This window comes from Chamaea fasciata, unplaced genomic scaffold (genome assembly GCF_029207755.1).
Source record: "Chamaea fasciata isolate MVZ Bird 193981 ecotype frontalis unplaced genomic scaffold, bChaFas1.0.hap1 SCAF_8, whole genome shotgun sequence".
NCBI classification, from domain to species: Eukaryota; Metazoa; Chordata; class Aves; order Passeriformes; family Sylviidae; genus Chamaea; species Chamaea fasciata.
Window position 1 is genome coordinate 34,375,437 of NW_027094093.1, and position 19,556 is coordinate 34,394,992.

Sequence of the window (19,556 nt, forward strand, 5' to 3'; positions counted from 1 at the left end):
TACAATTATATTAAAAATACATAAGCAGCAGCATCTTGTAGAATACTGGGCTAAAATAATTCACCAGCAAAAGACAGGAATCCTCTCCTAAAGTCTTGGAAATCATATGCAGACACAACATGTATTATGTAAGTAGCCTCACTTCAGCAACTGAAGAGTCTCAGCTGTTCCCTGAATTGGGTATGACCTGTGGGCATTCAAATCTTTCAAAATAAAGCTGCCAGCACATTGAAAGTTTAAGCACGCATGCAAATTCCAATCTTAAGATTTCACTTTTGAAAATGTTAGAATATGCATCAAGTTTTTTGAAGTGACAGCTGCATGCACCAAAGTATTGTGATCTACTAAAATATTACTGCATTCAGAAAACTCTACATAGCAAGTAACAGAACAGTAATTTAACAAGGAGATTCATACATAAAAAAACAAACAAATAAATCCTTGAACTTTCAGAAGATGCAATGTTTTCACATCAGTAAACCATGTCAGACACTCAGGGATCCAAACAGGAGCTTGGCTTGGTGTAGTCTACTGATTTCTGTTCCAATTTAAATATTTTGGTTAGAGGTCTGATTTTCTGTTTGAAGGCAGCGTAATCCCTGTTGGGAATGCAGTTTGCTTGTTCTCCTCTCCTTCTGCTCAGCCAGAGGAGCTGTGCCAGCAGAAAGCACAGCGTGTTTCTGTTCTGCTGGAGGAGAAGAGCCAAGAGGTGGTGCTGTGCCATTCCTGGGTCTGGAGAAGTCTGTCAGCAGAACCTCGTGTTCACAAAACTTGCAAAGCTCTCAGACTGCAAGTGGTGGTTTCTCAGCATGTAAAAAAAGCAGAGAGTTTCCAACACCCTACTATTAATATATTTTCATTTAATATCTTTTGAATAAAGATCCCTGAGTGTTTTGGTTTGGGGTTTGTCGATTTGCTGTCAAATCCTAACGAATAAAAATGATCTAAACCAAACTGAAGCAGAGTCAATGAGATTAATTTTAACTCGATGGCCTTTTCCTTGACTTCCCTATGCTGAAAGTTTACATCCTCAGTGAGCTAATTACCCATTGATTCAAAGTAAACAAGTTTTCAAGTGCCAGCCTGGACACCGCCCAAACTCCTGAATCCTGTTCCTTAGAAACACCAAGACCGAGGCCAGCCGCAAATTTGGACCAAGTTTTTTTTGTTTGTTTTTTTTTGTGTGCACATTAACGTGCTTCTGTGTGAAAAGGAACCAACTAGATCAAGCTAACTGGTAACGAGCAAACTTTAAAAGGTTTAGGAGTTTCCAGCACACAGAATATTAATTTCAGAAACGAGAGAGAGCCAGTGCTCCCATACTTCCAGGACTTTTGCTGAAGTTTTCAGGATGGTAAAGCAGAAATTGCTTCTCCTGCCACTGCAGGTTGACAGAGTTGTGTGCTTCAATAGATAACTTTGGACAGCTTATTTAACAGCTCCGTGGCTGATCAAACAGAACAAAGAAATCGTGTCAGCGAGCTGCAAACATACAGCTCTAAAGAAAAGCTGCTCCTCACCCCCAGTGGCCACAACCTTCTACCCAAGGCGGCAATTTGCCTTCTCCACCACCACGTGAGAAAGCTGCTCCTTCTGCTTTATGAACACAAAACTAAACTATTAAACTTCCAATTCAACCACTCAGATCAAGGCAATTCCTAAAAAGCGATGATGCAGCCTGTGGGTAGGAACTTTTACATGTGTTCCAGGATAAATTTTTGGTATCAAAATCCCTTTAAAATCCAGTTTTCAGTTCCATTTGCATCAAATCCTCTAGAAGAAAAAACAAACAAACAAACAAACAAAACACACGAAAAACCAAACAAAAACAAACAAACAAAAACAAACAAACAAATAAAAAAAAAACCCAAAAAAAACCAAACAAAAAACCAACCAACCAACCAACCAAAAAAACCACACTTCCTGGAATTTATATTTTGACCCATTTTGCTCAAAATCTCTCCAATTTCTTCAAGGGGAGAAACAAAACAAAGAGTTACCTTGGTAATGATTCAGCCATACTTTTAAAATAGGAGCAGTGAAACATTAGTAAATAGAATTATTGACATTTATTCTTCCAGCACACCATTCTTTCACATTACAAGCTTACAGACCTGCACATACAAACATCCTGAAGTGAAATCCAAGGCTGAACATCCCTTCCAGATGTTCCCTAATGACAGAGACTCCAATTTTTACATCAGTTATATGTTAAGGTTGCCTCACATTTGATTTTTTTTTGCTCTATTGGCATGTATCTGCTAATTAAAATTAATTTTCATGTTTTGTCTTTCAGAAGAATTAAAATCTACCTTGCTATTCTACCAGACTTTTATAGGACTAATACGGATTTTCTCTTCTAGAATCGGCTACCACAGTTCCTGCAAGTTTCACACAGGCCATGAGGTTTATACATTTTTTTTTATTTCCTGTTAATATCTCCAGATTTCCTCCAGCTTTTCTCTATCTTCCACCAAAAGGGGTCATGTTGCAGCTGAGCTCCAGCAAGGCTTGTTCACACTCCTGAGCACAGCAATGAGGGCACTGACATGCAAGAAATCTCCAGAAAAAAGAAAATAAATTGGAAAATCAGTATATATATATATAAATAGTCATCCATGTAATCAACCCTGAGAAAACAGCAGTTCCATCAGGATGATATCATCATACTGCTGATGAATTAACTGAATTGACTGAATTCATCATTTCTGTTACTCTGGGTGGTTCTGGTTAATCCAGAGCAAGAGTAATGGACTCAAGATCCTTTTGGGGCCCTTCCAACTCAGAATATTCTATGATTTAATGTTTTTATGCTTCAAACATGGCATGTTGTGCACAGGTGGTTATTTATCTTGTGGGAAGAAGGAAAAGAATGGTGTGACAAGAGCTTGTTAGAAAATTCATTATTTGCACAATTTTGCACTACTGCAATACTAAGACTCAGTTAAAAACCACAAGAAATACGTGGGCTGCACTAGGAAAATGGATTTGGAAAACTTTATAGCACCATAATCCACTAACATGAGCTTTTTGTTCCTGTTTTCATTTTGTTCTCTTTGAAGAAAAAAAAAAACAAACAAACCCAAAACCAACAAAACCTCTATCAATATCTATCTCTATACACATGGATACTTTTAAGTTCTGAATAATATATCTAAAAAAGTAAATAATAATAATAATAATAATAATAATAATAATAATAAAAGAGTCCTAAGCAGCTGTATTTTCAGTTCTGCTCTTCCACTCATGCAGTGCTCTAATTCATATCAGAACCTGTCTTCAACATAAATGACCTTATAGAAGCTGGTTAGATAATAAGACAATCAGGTAATAAAATTAAAAAAAAAAAATAAAAGGAAACTTCAAATGGACATGAACATAATGTCCATGCATTATGGAGCCTTAAACTCCCATTTATATTCTCATTTAGCAACAAAGTGGCCTCAATTCTCTCCAGCTTAATTGCTTTCAACTTGAAGAAAATCCCTGATAGGGTGACTTAAATCATGTAGCTTTTGCCTGGACAACCCAGTTATTAAATGAAAGAAAAAAAAAGTACTTCCAGGGAGAATACGACATCCATTTCTGAGTGTCCCTCACAAAAAACAAATTCTAATTTGTAGATCTATGGTAATTTCAGTAAAAGAGGAGCATTTTGAGCAGAAGTTTAATTAAGGGAAGGACTGAGGGTGAGGGATGTGAGCACAGACAGCAGAGTAACCACTCCAATCACACAGGGAGGGTGTAAAGCTCAGTGGGAGGACATTTGCTGGATCAGCTGTGCACGGCCCCAGGCAATGCAGCTCACCGAGTTTTATTTGTGCTGCTGCTGCTCATGTGCTCAGCCTGGTTTGCTGAGGCAGGTCTGGTGTTCAGGGCCCAACAGCACCGGGCAAAGCTGGTTTGGGTAAAGGAAGATGCTGTGGTTTGACAGCTCAGCTCTCTGGGAGAGCCTGAGCCTGCTGAGAGGGGCACGACACTGCCTTCGTGCTCCTCTGCACCAAACTTCATAAGTGAAGAAAAAGTTTTACTGACTTACCAGCTATTTTTTTTTAAAAAAATTTCTTTTTACAAACCACAGCTATCTTGTGATTCCACAAACGGTTTTGTATTCCCACTGTTTTTTTTCCCATACTTGCTGACACTACTCCAGTATTGTTCCTCTTAGTAGCAATGTATGAAATCCATTACTGGGTACATGGTGCATAAGAAAAAGGCTGACTTTAGTTCATGCTTCGTGAGTATTACTCTAGTTAGCTTTTTATTCTCCAGGCAATATTGCTATAATACCAAGTCTCAGAACATCAGCTCTGAACTATTCTAATAACAATGCCAGTATTCACTTTGCCAGCTCTTTCATAAAGGATTATTATCAAAAAAAATACATCCTTTGTCACTGCTATCAGCACCTGGTTTTTCTCTGAATGCAACTTGGTTTGGGCACCAAATACAGCCCACCTTCAGGGTATATGCAGAGGACTGGATATTAATTGTACTCAACCATTTTTATGTTCGGCAATGTTTGATTAATGAAAAGGTATGCACAAGAGCAAACACACAGCATTACTTGAGAATGTGCATGTACCAAGCCTGTTCAAGCCTATTCTATTTTTATTGTTTGGGTTATAATTGTCCCTTTGATCCAGACCAATAACCTGACATTTTTAATGAGTTCCATTTTAATGCAGTTAGGTCACATGCTTGGGATTTCAATTCCTTCAGTTTTTTCAGTGACTCTATGAGTCCTTTTCACTGAATTAGCTGACTTTTTCATACAGGCTCATTTCTTTGCATGTTCATAAATAAAATTATATTTATTTATTTGTGTTTAAGTTTGCTGGGAAAAAAAAAAAACCACCATAATTTCTCCTATCTTCTGTTTGTACATGGATGCAGAATCGTCATATCACATTTTAGGAAGGAGAGCAGATGTGACAATACCCCTTTCTTCTTTTCCTTACCAAGAGCAGCAGCCACAAGGTTACCCAGTGAGCAGACCTGTGCTGCTGCACTGGGATTGAAGTTTCAAGGGAGAAAAGATCCAGGGGGAAATGCAAAGGTGAAAGAGTTTTGTGTCTCAGTTCAGTTACAACAATTAAAATTAAAAGATGGAATAGCACAGAACTGGAAGCAGTTTTGTAAAACCTGAGACCAGACACCCCCCCCCCCCTTTTTTTTTCATAATTTCCTAGCAAGCATTTGTGCTAAAGGGATAATAAAAAAGTGGAAATAATTTTAAAAGGGTGTTTTTGTATTTCTTTTGTCTGATTAAGTATCTTTGCTTTTCTCATCGTATTTTGGCTCTACTGCACCATCTCTAACTGTCCACAGCCTGAAAGAGGTTGTGGAGGGGGCGAATGAGCAAGAAAACATTAATTCTTCATGCAAACTTTCATATTATGATTAGTTACTACAAAGTTTTTTGTGTTTTGAGGCTTTTTTGGGTTCTTTTGGGTTTTTTTAGTTTTTTTTTTTTTAATGAAGAAGATTCCTTTTCAGGTCATCTTTAAAACTTTTTTGAAGTGAGAGGGTCTTGTGTATCTTACAGCACTTTGAAAATCTTTGTGACAAGAAAAGAAACTGAGCTCTTTTAATAATGGCATGTTATTAAACCACTAATGATTTGGCTGTTTAAAAGTGGGCTTTAATGATTATAAGTCTCCACTTTGATCAGCAGAAAATAGTGACTAATCTGAGAGGGAAAAAAACCCCAAAGTTTTAAGACTCAGAATCTCTCCTAAGCCTAGTGGCTGCTATAAAAGCTCAAAGGCAAGAGAGTAAAAAGAGAATAAAACAGGCAGCAGACAATAAATGCAGATGTTTTATTTTTACCCTGAAATACTCCCCTGTCTAAATAACAATGAAGCAAATAAAGAAAAAAATATTTGGTTTGAGCTCCCATCCTTTTTGAATTTCTACTCTTCCTCCACTACAAGAATTTTCAGCTCCTCACTGATACCTCCAGGCAAATATGAGGTGAATGCAAACTCTATTCATTGTGCCTAATACAAATTGCATTTATGGTTCAATTTATTTTTTTTTTTTTTAAGACTTAGGTACAGAAAGAGAAGAAAAACAAAATTACTGTCGATAAATTTGTTTCAGAAAAGTCTCTCTCCACCCCTCACCAGCTGACTTGCTCTTTGCTGGCTGTTGTGGGTTCACTAATGAAGGATTTCAGGGCTGGCCTCGGGTTCTGTCCCGTCAAACATTCCATCAGAGACCTCACAAAATTTTGTCCAAAATCCCACCAAGCAGGGCAGCTCTTACTGGTTTACATGTCTACCCATGATGCCAAACAGCCTGAGTTGTCAGCCCAAAACTCTTTCTCTTTATATCTTCAATCCCTCTGACTCACTGAGGGCTGTTTTCCATCCTCTGGGATGGCTTTTCCATACCCCAGGCATCATCTCCCGTGAATGACTCTCTAATAAAGAAATCCTTTCATTTTATGATGTGTAAAACTTTTCCCATTCCCTTCGATTTTTAGTGAAAAGTGCTCAGTGGACCTTACATTGCATTTTTATCGGACCAAGAAAAGCAAACATCCCATGAGGATGATCACACACAGCCTGAGAAAGAGCATTTGCAGCAGCATTTAAACACCCTGGATGAAAACAGCGCTCACATGATCAACCCCCAGTTTCCTCCTCTTGCCTCTACCAGATTTCAGAGGAAGAATAAATTCAAAACTAAAAATAAAAAAATACTAAAAAAGAAAATGAAAAAGGTAAAATTAAACGTTTCCTATGATTTTTCTTCTAGGTCCCTTAAATATGGTATTTTAAAGCTGCTTTTCAACTCTGTTCTTATATAGAAGGCTGAATTTCAAAATGTCTTCTTACCCCCTTGCTTCCTCCTATCTTCTGAAATTTTAGACTGAGGCAAACTTCCCTGTTGTGTTTCACACAATGACATTATGTATTTTTAATTGTCATAATTATTTTCAAACTGTGGTTTTGATTTGAGCCACAGAAGAAATCAGTGATTAGCATCTTCAGAATCAAAGAGGAAGTCCACAGAATAACATTTTTATATTTCTTCCTAGGAACAAATTTCTGAGATGATGAAGTAGATACCTTCAGCTAATAATTCTTGTTTCCCTTGTTCCCCTTTGTGAATCCCACAGCTATCCACTGATTCCTATTATTCCTATTCCTATTACAGACTTAAAATGCACCAAAAATATTTTTTTTTTTTTGGTGCTGTGCATTTTTTTATTTCGTTCCTGACTCACTAACATTACCAAGAAATGGTACATAACACTCATTAATGACTGTTGTTCTTCAAGCATCATCATAACACAATCTCTTCTTGTATGCATTTACAAACCTTGTGTGGAAGAAAGTGGAGCCTTTGGGTTTTTTTTTTTTTGTATTTCTACACCACAGCAGAAGGAAAAGCCGATTAAAAGATTTATTCAAATATTTACATGACACACACTGTTGCAGTATTAAAATGTGAGTTGCTCCTTTTGCAAATCTCTTTACAAGTCTTTTCTCCCCTTTGTTCCTAATGCAACTTTTAAATGGCAGCCACAAGTTTCAGCGACTGCAGCCTGTAATTGTGCATCCCCTCCGGTTCTTCCCTTCCCCCTCAATCCACCATCTCTTTTACCAGCCTCCAGTGTGCACTGGCAGCCCAGAAAGCCACCCAGGTCCTGGCTGCATCACAAGAAGAGTGGGCAGGACAAGCTGAGACCCCACCTGCAGAACTGCCTCCAGCCCTGGGATCCTGGAAGGGCAGGGAGCTGCTGGAGTGGCTCCAGAGGAGGTCCCAAAGATGCTCCCAGGACTGGAGCCCCTCTCCTCAGGAGCCAGGGTGAGAGAGCTGGGGGTGTTTAGTGTGGAAAAGGAAAAGATCTGGGGAGACCTCAGCGCCCCTTGCAGTGCCTAAAGGGGCTCCAGGAGAGCTGGGGAGGACTGGGGAAAAGGAGGAATGGCTTCAAGCTGAAGGACGGCAGGGTCACATGGGATATTTGGAAGATGAGGCCCTGGCACAGGGTGCCCAGAGAAGCTGTTACTACCTCATCCCTGGAAGTGTTCAAGGCCAGGTTGGATGGGGCTTGGAGAAACCTGGGATAGTGGAAGGTGTCCCTGTCCATGGCAGGGATTGGAACTGGATGAGTTTTCAGGTCCTTTTCAACCCAAACTGTTCTGGAATTCTGTGATGATTCTATGGAGGTTCACACAGGAGGTGTCTAAGCCATTTCCTTACTCCTGTAACTGCTCCACACTCCAGCCTTGCTCTGAACATCCTCTTTGCAATGTCACCCCATGTAACCTCTAGTCTCACATCTCCTTATGTTTGAACAGTTTTGTCAGTGGGTGCCACATCCACATTTCAAACCTCCTCCCTAAAGTTTGTCTTTTTCCATAAGCCTGGGAAATAAAGTAGAAAGTTATGGCTGGCATCCCAAAAAGCATCACAGCCATTGGCACAAACTGTACATTTCTGGAACCAAGAGTAGCCCCAAGGTTGCAGCCTCATCTGCTCTTCCTGTCCTTTCCCCATTTTCTGGCATTCCCAAAAAAATCAGAGGATGAGTATGAGGAGAAATTACGACACCCTGGTATTTATATTACTCCATGTATGTCTGAGCAGTATGACCAGGACTGAAGTGTTGGTAGGGAAGGGCAGCACATCCCCCTTGCTTCAAGGCATTTTTCTTTGTAAAATGGTGCAGTATATTCTCCATGACCATTGTGGTGCAGTGCAAGGCCACAATTTACCTTGAAAACCAGGGACAACTAAGTAGACATGTTTACAGAATAAATGTGAAGATGTACACAGTTAGCATTCCACAATATTAATTCGCAATGTTCCTGAATGCATTCAGATATCACGTAGCTTGAACAACAGGCATTTTATGCTTCTTATTAAATACAAAGAGATGCAGTGCCATAAAGAAAATAAAATGCTCTGTGTAGAGACATTTAGCTGGTTGTGGCAGAGCTGGAAGAGACCTAAATCTGATCTACCCTCTTGTGAGTTTTAAATGTGTTACCTTCCCTATCATCAATGTCCGGTGATCAAAGCCTCATGAATATGCCAACGAAATACTGCCTGGAATAATTTGAAAAAACATTCCCCATGAGCACCACACACCTGAACAGAGGATCTCAGCTAAACCCATTCTAACTCAGCTTGCATTTGTTTCATGTTGACAGTCAGCAGCACCATCATCAATTTTACACCAGTTTCATGGACCAGCAAAAGTAATCACTTCTGTTCCTTGACCACGGAAGGAAAGAAGTCCTGTATTAAAATTTATCAAAGCTGTGAACTGCAGACACTGGGAGCCAAACATCTTAGTTCCAAGGCATTTGATAGATAATCTATTATTGTAAAACAATTTATTCTCCCTCTCTGTTGCCAATTGCCTCTTTATCTCCTACTCTCCTTGTCCCAGGTTTTCCTTCAATCCATGTTTCACTGCCGTGTCTGGGCTCTGAAGTGCTCCCAGTGATCAGTGGGGACACATTCTCTGCCCCTGGAAATGGTCTCCTTAACACAGGTCTGACACTTAAACTGTGCTACTCCTAATTGATAATTAGTTGACGTTAGGGATGAATATCAGAACTGCAAAACCCCTAACTGGGTAAGTTACAAGTTCACTGGGGGAAGCAGATATTTTTCTGGTGGGTGTGCATTAGACCTAGTCTGGAATAATCAAAACATCAAACACAGTTCAGATTGATCAAGTGCTGAAATCCTGCCAAAATAACATGCTTAGGTGAGAAACATAACAAATGTGGCTGTTCAAGACCTGTGTGAATAGCAGAATCTTTCTTCACTCAATTTCAAATTCAGTTTTATGAGAATAAACTTTTATGAGAAGTTCTTTCACTCCCTGTGTGATATGAAAGAAGCTTAGTAGCTCAAGTTCCATTGTAAGCTCATAGGAGAATATATCAAACCATCACCACTAAACATCTAACAAAACTTGCAGGCACAGAGATGTAAAATTAACCACACTCAGAAAAGATATTCTTGAGTGCAGCGAGGGGAACCATTTGGAATGAGCAAATTTTCCACCATGCCTTGGTTGTTTTATGGATAAAAGCAAATTTCTGGATTTCTGGTTCACAAGAGAAGTAAACTCCTCACACACGGGCGTGAACATGCAAGAATAGCAGGGCTTGACCCTGTGCCCCTACTGAAAGTTTATCACAGACATAAAGGCTTTGGATCACACTCCAAATTTCTTAGCATTGGAAATGGTCTCCTATTTGAGAACAGCAACTCATTCAGAGCTCAACTTGCCATATGGGTTTTAATATGGATGCTTTTGTGATTTTTTTTAAATAAAATAAACCCACCAAGTTACCCAGACAGCAATACCACCCTAAAACACTGACAGCAAAGTAAGTCTCAACTATGATCAGCATGAAAGAGTTAAAAGAAAAAAAGGACAGAAAACAAAAGACAAAAGAAAGGATCAGGGGATTTTTAAATACCCAGAATGCTTTTTCATTATCTGTTTGCATTCTGGATCAAAACCCAGTCAAACACTAGCATAAGTAATATATAAATTGGGGTTTAGCAGTTGAAATGTATGTTAGGTATCCAATTAACAGAACACCATACGTCAGAGAATTAATAAAAATGCCAAAAAAAACCCCGTAATGAAATAACTGCAGAACTGCAATACATGTATTCTCAGAAAATTTTCCACACAGTGTTTTCACCCCAAAATAAATGGAGATTGCTTAATAAGAATCACACTGTAAAATATCATGATCACTTGTGGCCTTTCCTACAGGGCAGCACTTCCCTCTCCCTAAATCAGCCACTCCTCACCTTGCACATGGCACTGAACAGGTGACTGAGCAGGAATGGTTTGCAGCCAGCAGATAACAATTGGAGGAAAAGTCTCTCATTTTTCTGTCCCTCTTCACAAAACCAAAGGCTTGGGTTACAATTCCTACATCCCTGACAGATAAGATTAGCTAATGGCAAGCTTTGGATTCATCCAGTAAATTCAGGGAAGAATATACAAGTAAAGGCATAGAAAAAAGGATGCTGTCAGCAAATTTGAAAGCTTCAAGTTCCTTCAGATCAGAACTTGCAGAAAATCAATTTCTACATGAATTTTTATTTTTCTTTTAGAACAACTCCGCAGTCAGATCAAGTCAAGCTTACCATCTGCTGCAGAGAGAAATACAGCTACACTCAAGATCACATTATCAAACTTCTTTGTAAAATTTACATGCAAGCTGTTCCTGTCAGAATTGAAGTCATTGTGATAATGCTCCTTAATATTCGTTCAGGCTTTAAATAAAGACTGACAAAAGTCCACATATGTATGACAAGCTGTTCTACTGTAAATATTTTTGTATTTGTTGAGAAGGGGCTTATGGCAGTTTAGGACATATTCCATCAGGGATTTTGGTCTGAACTTCTTACTGACTAATAAAACCAAGATAAAATCCTTATTCAAAACTCCTCAACAAAAATTAGTTTTAAATTAACTTGATCCTATTCCTACTCCTATTTAGTTATGTTTTTACATCATGGTTGCTTAAAAACTTTTCCCAGCTTGTGGATGTGGTAGAATACAAGACATTTAGTGCTCTGTATTTTAAGCAAGGCTTAATTCCCAACTGGCACTGAATGTAGCTATCTACGGAACAGACAAAGCAAATACAATGTAATTTTACCACTAGAGCTGACCCTCTAAAGCACAGTAAAAATTCTTCCACTTTCTTTGTGTAAATAAACTCAATAAACTCATTTCCAATAGTCCTGCAAATGAGGGGATATGGCATAAAAATCCTTCAAAAATTCCTTTCCCACATCCTCCAGTTAGAAACACAACCTACAGAAAACAAATGCAAAAAGCAAATGTTGGGACAAGTAGGGATTAAACTGCTTTTCCAGTTTTGATCCCATTTTGAGAAGTCACAGGGCACACACTGCAATAATCATTGCAATTAGCACAGTTAACGATTTACTCCAAGTTTGCTACACGTTATTGCTTCAGTATAGCAACTATGCAAGGAACTCAACGCAGCAAAGAAAAAATAGTTATTAAAACACCTGCATGAAACAGATACATCCACAGACACAGTGAAAAACAATCATGTAAAACCCATCCCAGTGCAAAGAGAGAGCCTTACCCTGCTGTTGGATCAACAGCTATGGCCTTGGGGTTGTTCAGGTCCAGCTCGATGAGGGTCACACACACTGACCCGTTCTGGCTGCAAACGAAGATCCTGTCGCTGACGTCATCCACAAAGTAAAAATTCCCCGTGATCCAGTCCATTGCTATTTGCTGCACGTCTGCCAAAATAAAAAAAGGAAGAAAAGAAAAAGAAAAAGGAGCTCAGGAGTGCAGTTTCAATCCAAGGAAGCGACTGCTGCCTGCTCTGCCAGCAGATGCTCCACTCACTTAAAAAGCTCCAGCTGCTTTACATCGATTGTATGGTTTCTAATAAGGAATTCAATTCTCAATACACAAATAGGGGTTGGGGAGAATTTTTCCCTTTTAAATACAGACATCTGATTGCAACCGCAGTGGTATGAAAGATCCACATTTGTTTTGAGCTTTGTTAAATATTTTTAAGCCTGTCATTGTGATTTTTTTATCGTATCCTCTGAAGCAGCACCACTGAGTGATGGTGCACCTGTGAAACAGTGATGGTCCCAGATTGCTGGGGGAAGGCAGCTCTGAACTACTCCGATTCTGAATTTAGTGCTCTAGGACAGACATCCTAGACCCTGGGGATGGGACATTGGTAAAGGTGGCCTAAAACCACATTTTCTATGCATTCATTTTCATTTAAAATACTTTTTTCTTGTAGTTCTGGGGTATCTGGATGCTGCCAGATTTCTGATAATGCCACAAGAAATGGCACTTAAGTAAATTTTTCTGTGATAATATAGAGACATTCACTAACAACCAAGTTTTCCTTCTCAGGACACTGTGGCAGCTTCACAACACCCTAACACAGCTGCTCCCTCTGTTCTTTTCCTTGTGGGATCCTGGAACCACACTCTGCAAATGCCTTATAAACCCTCCATTTTTCTAATAAATCAACTGACCTGCCCATACACCATCTTGTTAGAGTAAGCTAAAGTGCAGAGAAGTGCAAAGAACATAATTTTATCAATTTTATTTAACTAAGATTTCTTTTCCCCCTCTTCCTATCAATACAGTACTGTATTGATACCACTCTGTAGGACAGAATTAGTTACTCTTTAATAAAGCACACCTCAATTAATAGTAAAATATTTTCTGCTAAATGCTTCGAATGATCAATATCAATGATTTTTGATTAAAAAAAAAGTTCATTTTATTACAGTGCTCTCAAAATAGTGCTAATATAAGATGAGATTCTGTCATGATGAGAGAAGCCAGATGTGATAAAATACCATTATAGATAGTAGCTTTTTTTTCTTTTTTTAACTTTTGTTTTCTAAATGTTTATTATCCTTCAGATGGGGGATTTTTAGGTTTGCTTTCCACAATCCAATAAAAACCTGTTGCCTCCATCACATCCATCCTGCATGGTAGAGTAGCAAGTAAACTTGACTGAACGAAAAAATGTATTCATTAAGTTTTTGATGATAACTCAGGGCTTATGAACCTTGTACTTGCTTAAAACAGACATGGAAGCTCATTTGTTGTCCTTCAAAGTGCAGGTTACTTAAATAAGATTTACTCAGTGAAATCCCATGAACACCAACTGTGTCCCACCTCAGCCACCCCACGACACAGTTCACTGCTGTCTTCTCTCTCTGTCATTCCTGCCCTTCCACTACTCATTTCCCTTTTAATTCAAAGTGAATATTGTGCCTGATAGGTTCTATTACCAAGATCTGCTGAGCCAGAATAAAGAAATGCTCCATTTAGCCCAATATCCAAACTCCAGAGAAGGCCAATGTCAGATGCACTGTGAGACATATGAGCATTGATATATTTCAGTCAACAGGAAGAAAACACTTTTATTTCCCCTTCCTTTTTTCCAAGCAAAATATAAGACATGTTTTTAAAAATTCCAGAAGAAAACTCTGTGCCTCTGAAAATCAGTAATAGTTAAAGCATTTTCAATGTGCCTGCTCACCGTTTTCCGAAGTTGAATCCATGGAATGAAAAATTTATCATTTACTAATTCAGGGAGACTTTTGAAAATTGCAGATAAGCTTCTGTGTAACAGACGCATTTCAGGAAATATATTTTAAACAGGACAAAAGGTACAGAAGGGATCCAATTTCAAGCATTTGTAGAAATAAAACTAGTAATTAAATTCCTGCAATGAGAGCTCTAGAAGATTGCTGTACACTGGGAAGTGGATGAAAAGGAACAAGGTTAAGTAGCAGCCTGCTGGAGGAGGGTGTGTTTTTTCTTATTGTGTAAAAAATGTACCTATTTTTAGATCAATGTGATATATACGTGAAAGGCACATCACACACAGGTTATTGGATTTGTTAACATAACAGTACTTACAGTTATAAAATGTTTGCTCTGTTCTTTCCTTAGGTTTTTGGTAACATATCTCAAGAAATTGCACCAAAAAACTTCGGGTTCTTTTGTTTGTTTGGTTGGGGGTTTTTTTGGGGTTTTTTTGGTTGTTTTGTTTGGGTTTTTTTTTTGTTTTTATAATGAAAATCAAGAATAATTCATTCAAGGTCATATCAGGGATAACCATTTGCATTATGTAGTTAAAACTGAGCCCAGCATTCCAGGAAAAGTGAGACATCCTGAAGCAATATCACACCATAAGCTTTCTGTAGAACATCACTGGTAGCTCTGAACACTTATTTATCCAAGTTCCCTGCCTAGCAGGATGCCTTTGGGAAGGGCATGGAGCTCCCAGCAGTGCACGCTACTGGAGAGGTTTAGGCTCATTCCAACTGCATTTCTTGGAAAGTTGTTCTTTCCAGAGTAGGTCATGTTTCAAGACTTTTAGCAGAGAGTTTCCAGAAAAAAACAACACATTGTTTTGGTTTGGAAAGACAGGTATCTGTCAGGGAAAGCTGGATCTTCCCTTGGAATGGAGAATGTAAACTCCCTCCCTCCAAATTATTGTAATTTTGCAATTAGGGGGCTTTCAGGCAAAGATGTGGGAATAGGAATAACAGGTCTTTACTAGGAATATTAAAAATACAAATGTAGTAGTACAAAAAAACCCAAAAAACAGCAAACAAAAAAATCTTAGAAACCCTGACAGAGTCAGAACACGACCTGACACCCTGTTGGTCAGGGTGTTGGGAGCAGTCCAATTAAGTCCCCTTGGAGTGACAGATGTCGTTCTGTTGGAGCCGAGATGATCCTGGCAAGATGGGTCCAGTATTCCTCTGGGAATTGAGTGGAAACAGGCCGTCCTGGTGTTCTGACTCCCAGATTTTTATCCAGGTAGAAATGTTTGCCCCCCCCCCCCCCCCGCCACTAGATGGAGCATCTCCCAATGGGATGATGTATTGTATCAGCCATGTAGTGAGCCTCGATGGCCCATTAACAGCAGATATCCCCATGGCTGTCATTAGCAATGGATGTGGTCACTGAGCCAACAGTGGCACTTGTGTGCTGCAGACACCATGGATCTGCTTTGGGGTTTTCCTCCATTCCGTGACCTCTGGGGCTGTTTAGCTGGGGTTGTTTAGCCTGAAGGAGACTCAGAGATGACTTTGTCACTCTCTACAACTCCCTGAAAAGTGGCTGTGGTTAGGTGGGGTTGGTTTCTTTCTCCAGGCAGCAGCTGACAGAATGAGAGGAGTCTCAAGCTGTCTCAAAATGACAGTCTCAAGCTGCGCCAAGGGAAATACAGGCTGGATATCAGGAAAATGTTTTTTACAGAAAGGGTAATAAAGTATTGGAATGGTCTGCCTGGGGAGGTGGTGGAGTCACCATCTCTGGATGTGTTTAAGAAAAGACTGGATGTGGCACTTGGTGCCATGGTTTAGCTGAGGTTAGGGTTGGGTTGGACTCGATGATCCTGGAGGTCTCTTCCAACTTAATGATTCTGATTCTGATTCTTTGCACTGGACACATCCACCTTCTGACAACAGAAGTTAGTAAAGAATTGTCCAAGTCCATGCCCCCACCAAATTAAATTCTACAGGAGAAATCCCCTCAGTTGGCAGATAATGGGGTTTTGTGAATCCCTTTTTCATCTCCATGGTTTGGTAGCAGCTCTGCATGAAGCTGCTGTGACTGGCTCCTCAATTTTCACACAAGTTTCAAGCACTGTACACCACAGAGATAAGGCTCTGGTTGAGTTGGAGACTTTTAAAATATATATAAAACTTCATGGACTCAAGAAGTTACTGAATTCATTTCATGCCTATTTCTGGATTCATATATAAACCCCACTATGTGTAGATGTCTGGTTCACTCACATCTTTAAAGTAATTAACCTTTTTTTCTTTCATTCAGAAAGAACAGTTTCAGAAGTCTCTAAAAAGAAATGTTTTCCTTTAAAAATACACATATTTATTCTGAGCAATCTTCTATATAGTTCTGAAGGCTTTTCCTGTATTAATAACAGTTTCCTTGGAGCATTTCTGCCAAATGTGATCATCTTTCCTTTATTACTTTCTAAAAACTAGGATTTTCTCTTAAGGACTTCATAAAGAATAGTTAAGACAGCATATAGGTTAAATTCTGCTCGATTTAATGACATTATGTAGACTGTGGGCACAGCAAAAGTGTGTCCGGAAGTGAATTTTCCGATGTCTTTTAAACACACAGACATTATTAGACCTTTAGAGAAAATAATAATTTCATATGAGGGTGGCTAAATCTTCAAAGGCTCCTGGAAATGTATGTCTTATGGCCAAACCATAGTTTATGGAAATCAGAGAAAAATAGAATGGCTTTCTACTTTCACTTTGATTTTCCAACATGTATCTCGTACTGCACAAATTATTACATTTATTTCCATTCCAAATCAAGATTTGCACAAGACTTCAGATCTTCAGCACAAGAGAAGGAGAAGCAGTGACATATTTTTGTATTTCTGTCACTGCTGTACTCAAGGATTCTGCCCATGCACTATTGATTAAAACCAGCTCTATATTAACAGATTTCATTTCTCCCAGATGTAGAAACAAAAATTAGCAAGTTTTTTCCTGTTAAAAACTTCAGTATAAACATTTCTTATTTTTAATGTAAGAACTGATCTGAGCAAACTACTCAGTGGAATTCCTGAGATGTTGGAGTGTTTTTGAGAAACTTCTAAGTGAACTAGGGAGTGATTTTGGATGAAATATAATTAAAATTTAAAATATTCCTGAACTCTCCATATGCTCCTTGTCAATGATGAAAGAGGTAGACCATTTCTCACTATTTTAAGGGAAATAACTTAGCTTCTACTGCCTTATATAGTAAATTTTTCCTTATTCTGGAAATTACTGCAATGAAAACCTCCTCATATTGCATATATAAAGCAGTATTGATTTCATATTTAGATTTTCTCCATATTAATATATATTTATAAAATATATACTTGGAAGTACTTAAAACAATCTTCATTTTTGACACAAAAAATCCTGGGTTGGTTTTGGTTTCTTGTGGGTTTTTTGTTTGTTTTGTTTTTTCCTTTTTTTTTTTGTTTTGTTGTTTTGTTTTTTTGTTTGTTTTGCTTTGGTTTTTTTTTGCAAAAAGTTGTTCTTAGAGGAAGAATTATTTTCATTATTTTAAGTAGCTAATCTTTCTTCTATAACCCCTATATCTTCTTTCTGAATGCAATGTCCAAACTGGCATGGCCACACTTACTTACTTTAATTTATTAGCTAGTTAGAAAGGGAAAAAAAGAGATAAAATTATGTATTTACCAAGGAACAAGCAAATTTTATTGTAAAGAAAGGCAGAAAGCCACTTGGGAATAGACTTTTTGACTATTTTTGCCTCCATGGAGTAAAAAGCCAAGTTTGGAACAAGACGAGGAACACCAAGGACCACCAAGTTGGTGGTTTGGTTTTTTTTTTTTTGGTTTGGGTTTGTTGGTTTTTTTTTTTTCTCCTCCAATGGTGAGAGCAGGTAGGAAGTGTTAAAACACATAAATGACAAGCTTTGAAATCCTGCAACAGCACTGCCTTTGCTGTGCCACTCTTTTGACATTAATGTTCCTAATTAGCAGCCCAGACAGCCTTGTACTGACACAGTGCCTTGGGAAAGTGAAGTTGGAATGCATTTTCTCTGTGCCCCTTCTACTATGAAGAATTTACCATAATTCTGTCTGCAATGCCACTCAAAAAATGTCATTTTTATTAAAGATGTCACCATTCAATAAGTCAGACACACTGGTGTCTCAACTTTAAGCAGCCATGTCCGGAGTGATTATTACATAAGTTGAAAAATGAAAAATCAAGTGAAAAATATCCATCCATCTTTTTCAAATGACTCATCCTCAAATATCTGATTCCTCTGAATTAAATCAGCCTTCACAGATAGTCTTTGTTAGAAGCACAATGCAGAACCTAAAATATACGAAATTTAAATAAGCACTTTAAAGCACCTAGACTTCAAGTTCCTCAAAAGAAGAGAAAGCTTTTCCTTTTCTTTGCAGAAATCATTTCAATTGAAATCATTTCAATTTCAATCAATTTGGTTACTGACGAAAATATTGTTGGCTTTCTTTCAACCCTGGAGCATAATATACTGCATTAAAAACCTATAAATGTGAACACTGAGACAATAGCAGTTTCCCCAAGATAAAGAATTTTCAAAAATATAAGAATAATCTAAATATTATGAATACTAAATGAAAGCATCCTGATGGCTCAGAAAGACGTGAAATCTCTCAGAGACGTGGTCGATTCAGGCACTCTGAGATTCAGGCATTCAGCTTCCCAGCAGGTACAGAAGACAAAAATTCTGGGCATTTGGTGAGGAACTGGAACAGGCTGTGGCTGCATTCCTGGAAGTGTCCAAGGCCAGGTTGGGTGGGGTTTGGAGCACCCTGGGGTAGGGGAAGGTGTCCCTGTCCATGGCAGGGGAATGAGATGAGCTTAGAGGTCTCTTTCAACCCAAACCATTCTGATCCCATGATTCCACATTGACTGAGGTGGAATACTGAGCAGGTACTGAGAGACAAATGTGCAAGTGTGGCTTTAATAAACTTCCTTCTTCCACTGGGAATCTGAAAAACTAATATTAACAACGATGACAACGACAATCATCAGCAACATCCTCTGCTAACAAATTCCTTCACACAGCACTCAGTGGAAATGTGATGATGCCCCAGATTAGTTTGTGCCTTTCCCAGCAATTTTACAGCAGGGTAGCAAAATATGGTCCTAAATTCTTAAGCATTCTTAAGCATCTTTCTTCTTTTACTTTTGTCATAGAATGGTTCTATCAGGAAATGCATCGAGTTTCTGGAATGAGTAGGATGAATGAAATTTCTGTCACTGGGTCCTGCATCACAGAACTGGCTGCGGTGCCAACGGGTTAAATGAGCAAGGAAGAAAGTGTGAAACAATTAAACAAGGGCCTTGTGAGTGGCCCTATCTTTTAATCCTGACTGTGCAGATTTTTAGAGAGCGTGAATTTTCTGGCATCCATCTCATGTCAGAAATAAGTAAGAATAGCTGAAAACCATAACATT

At 38.6% G+C, this 19,556-nt stretch overlaps 1 protein-coding gene across 1 annotated transcript in view; it reads right to left on the minus strand.

Annotated features, from left to right (window-relative positions):
• LRP1B (LDL receptor related protein 1B) overlaps window positions 1–19,556 on the minus strand; it is a 474,351-nt gene that overhangs the window by 258,624 nt on the left and 196,171 nt on the right. Inside the window, exon 6 of the mRNA XM_066190543.1 lies at window positions 12,123–12,285. Within this exon, the coding sequence (XP_066046640.1) occupies window positions 12,123–12,285 (163 nt within the window). The remainder of the gene's footprint in view (window positions 1–12,122; window positions 12,286–19,556) is intronic.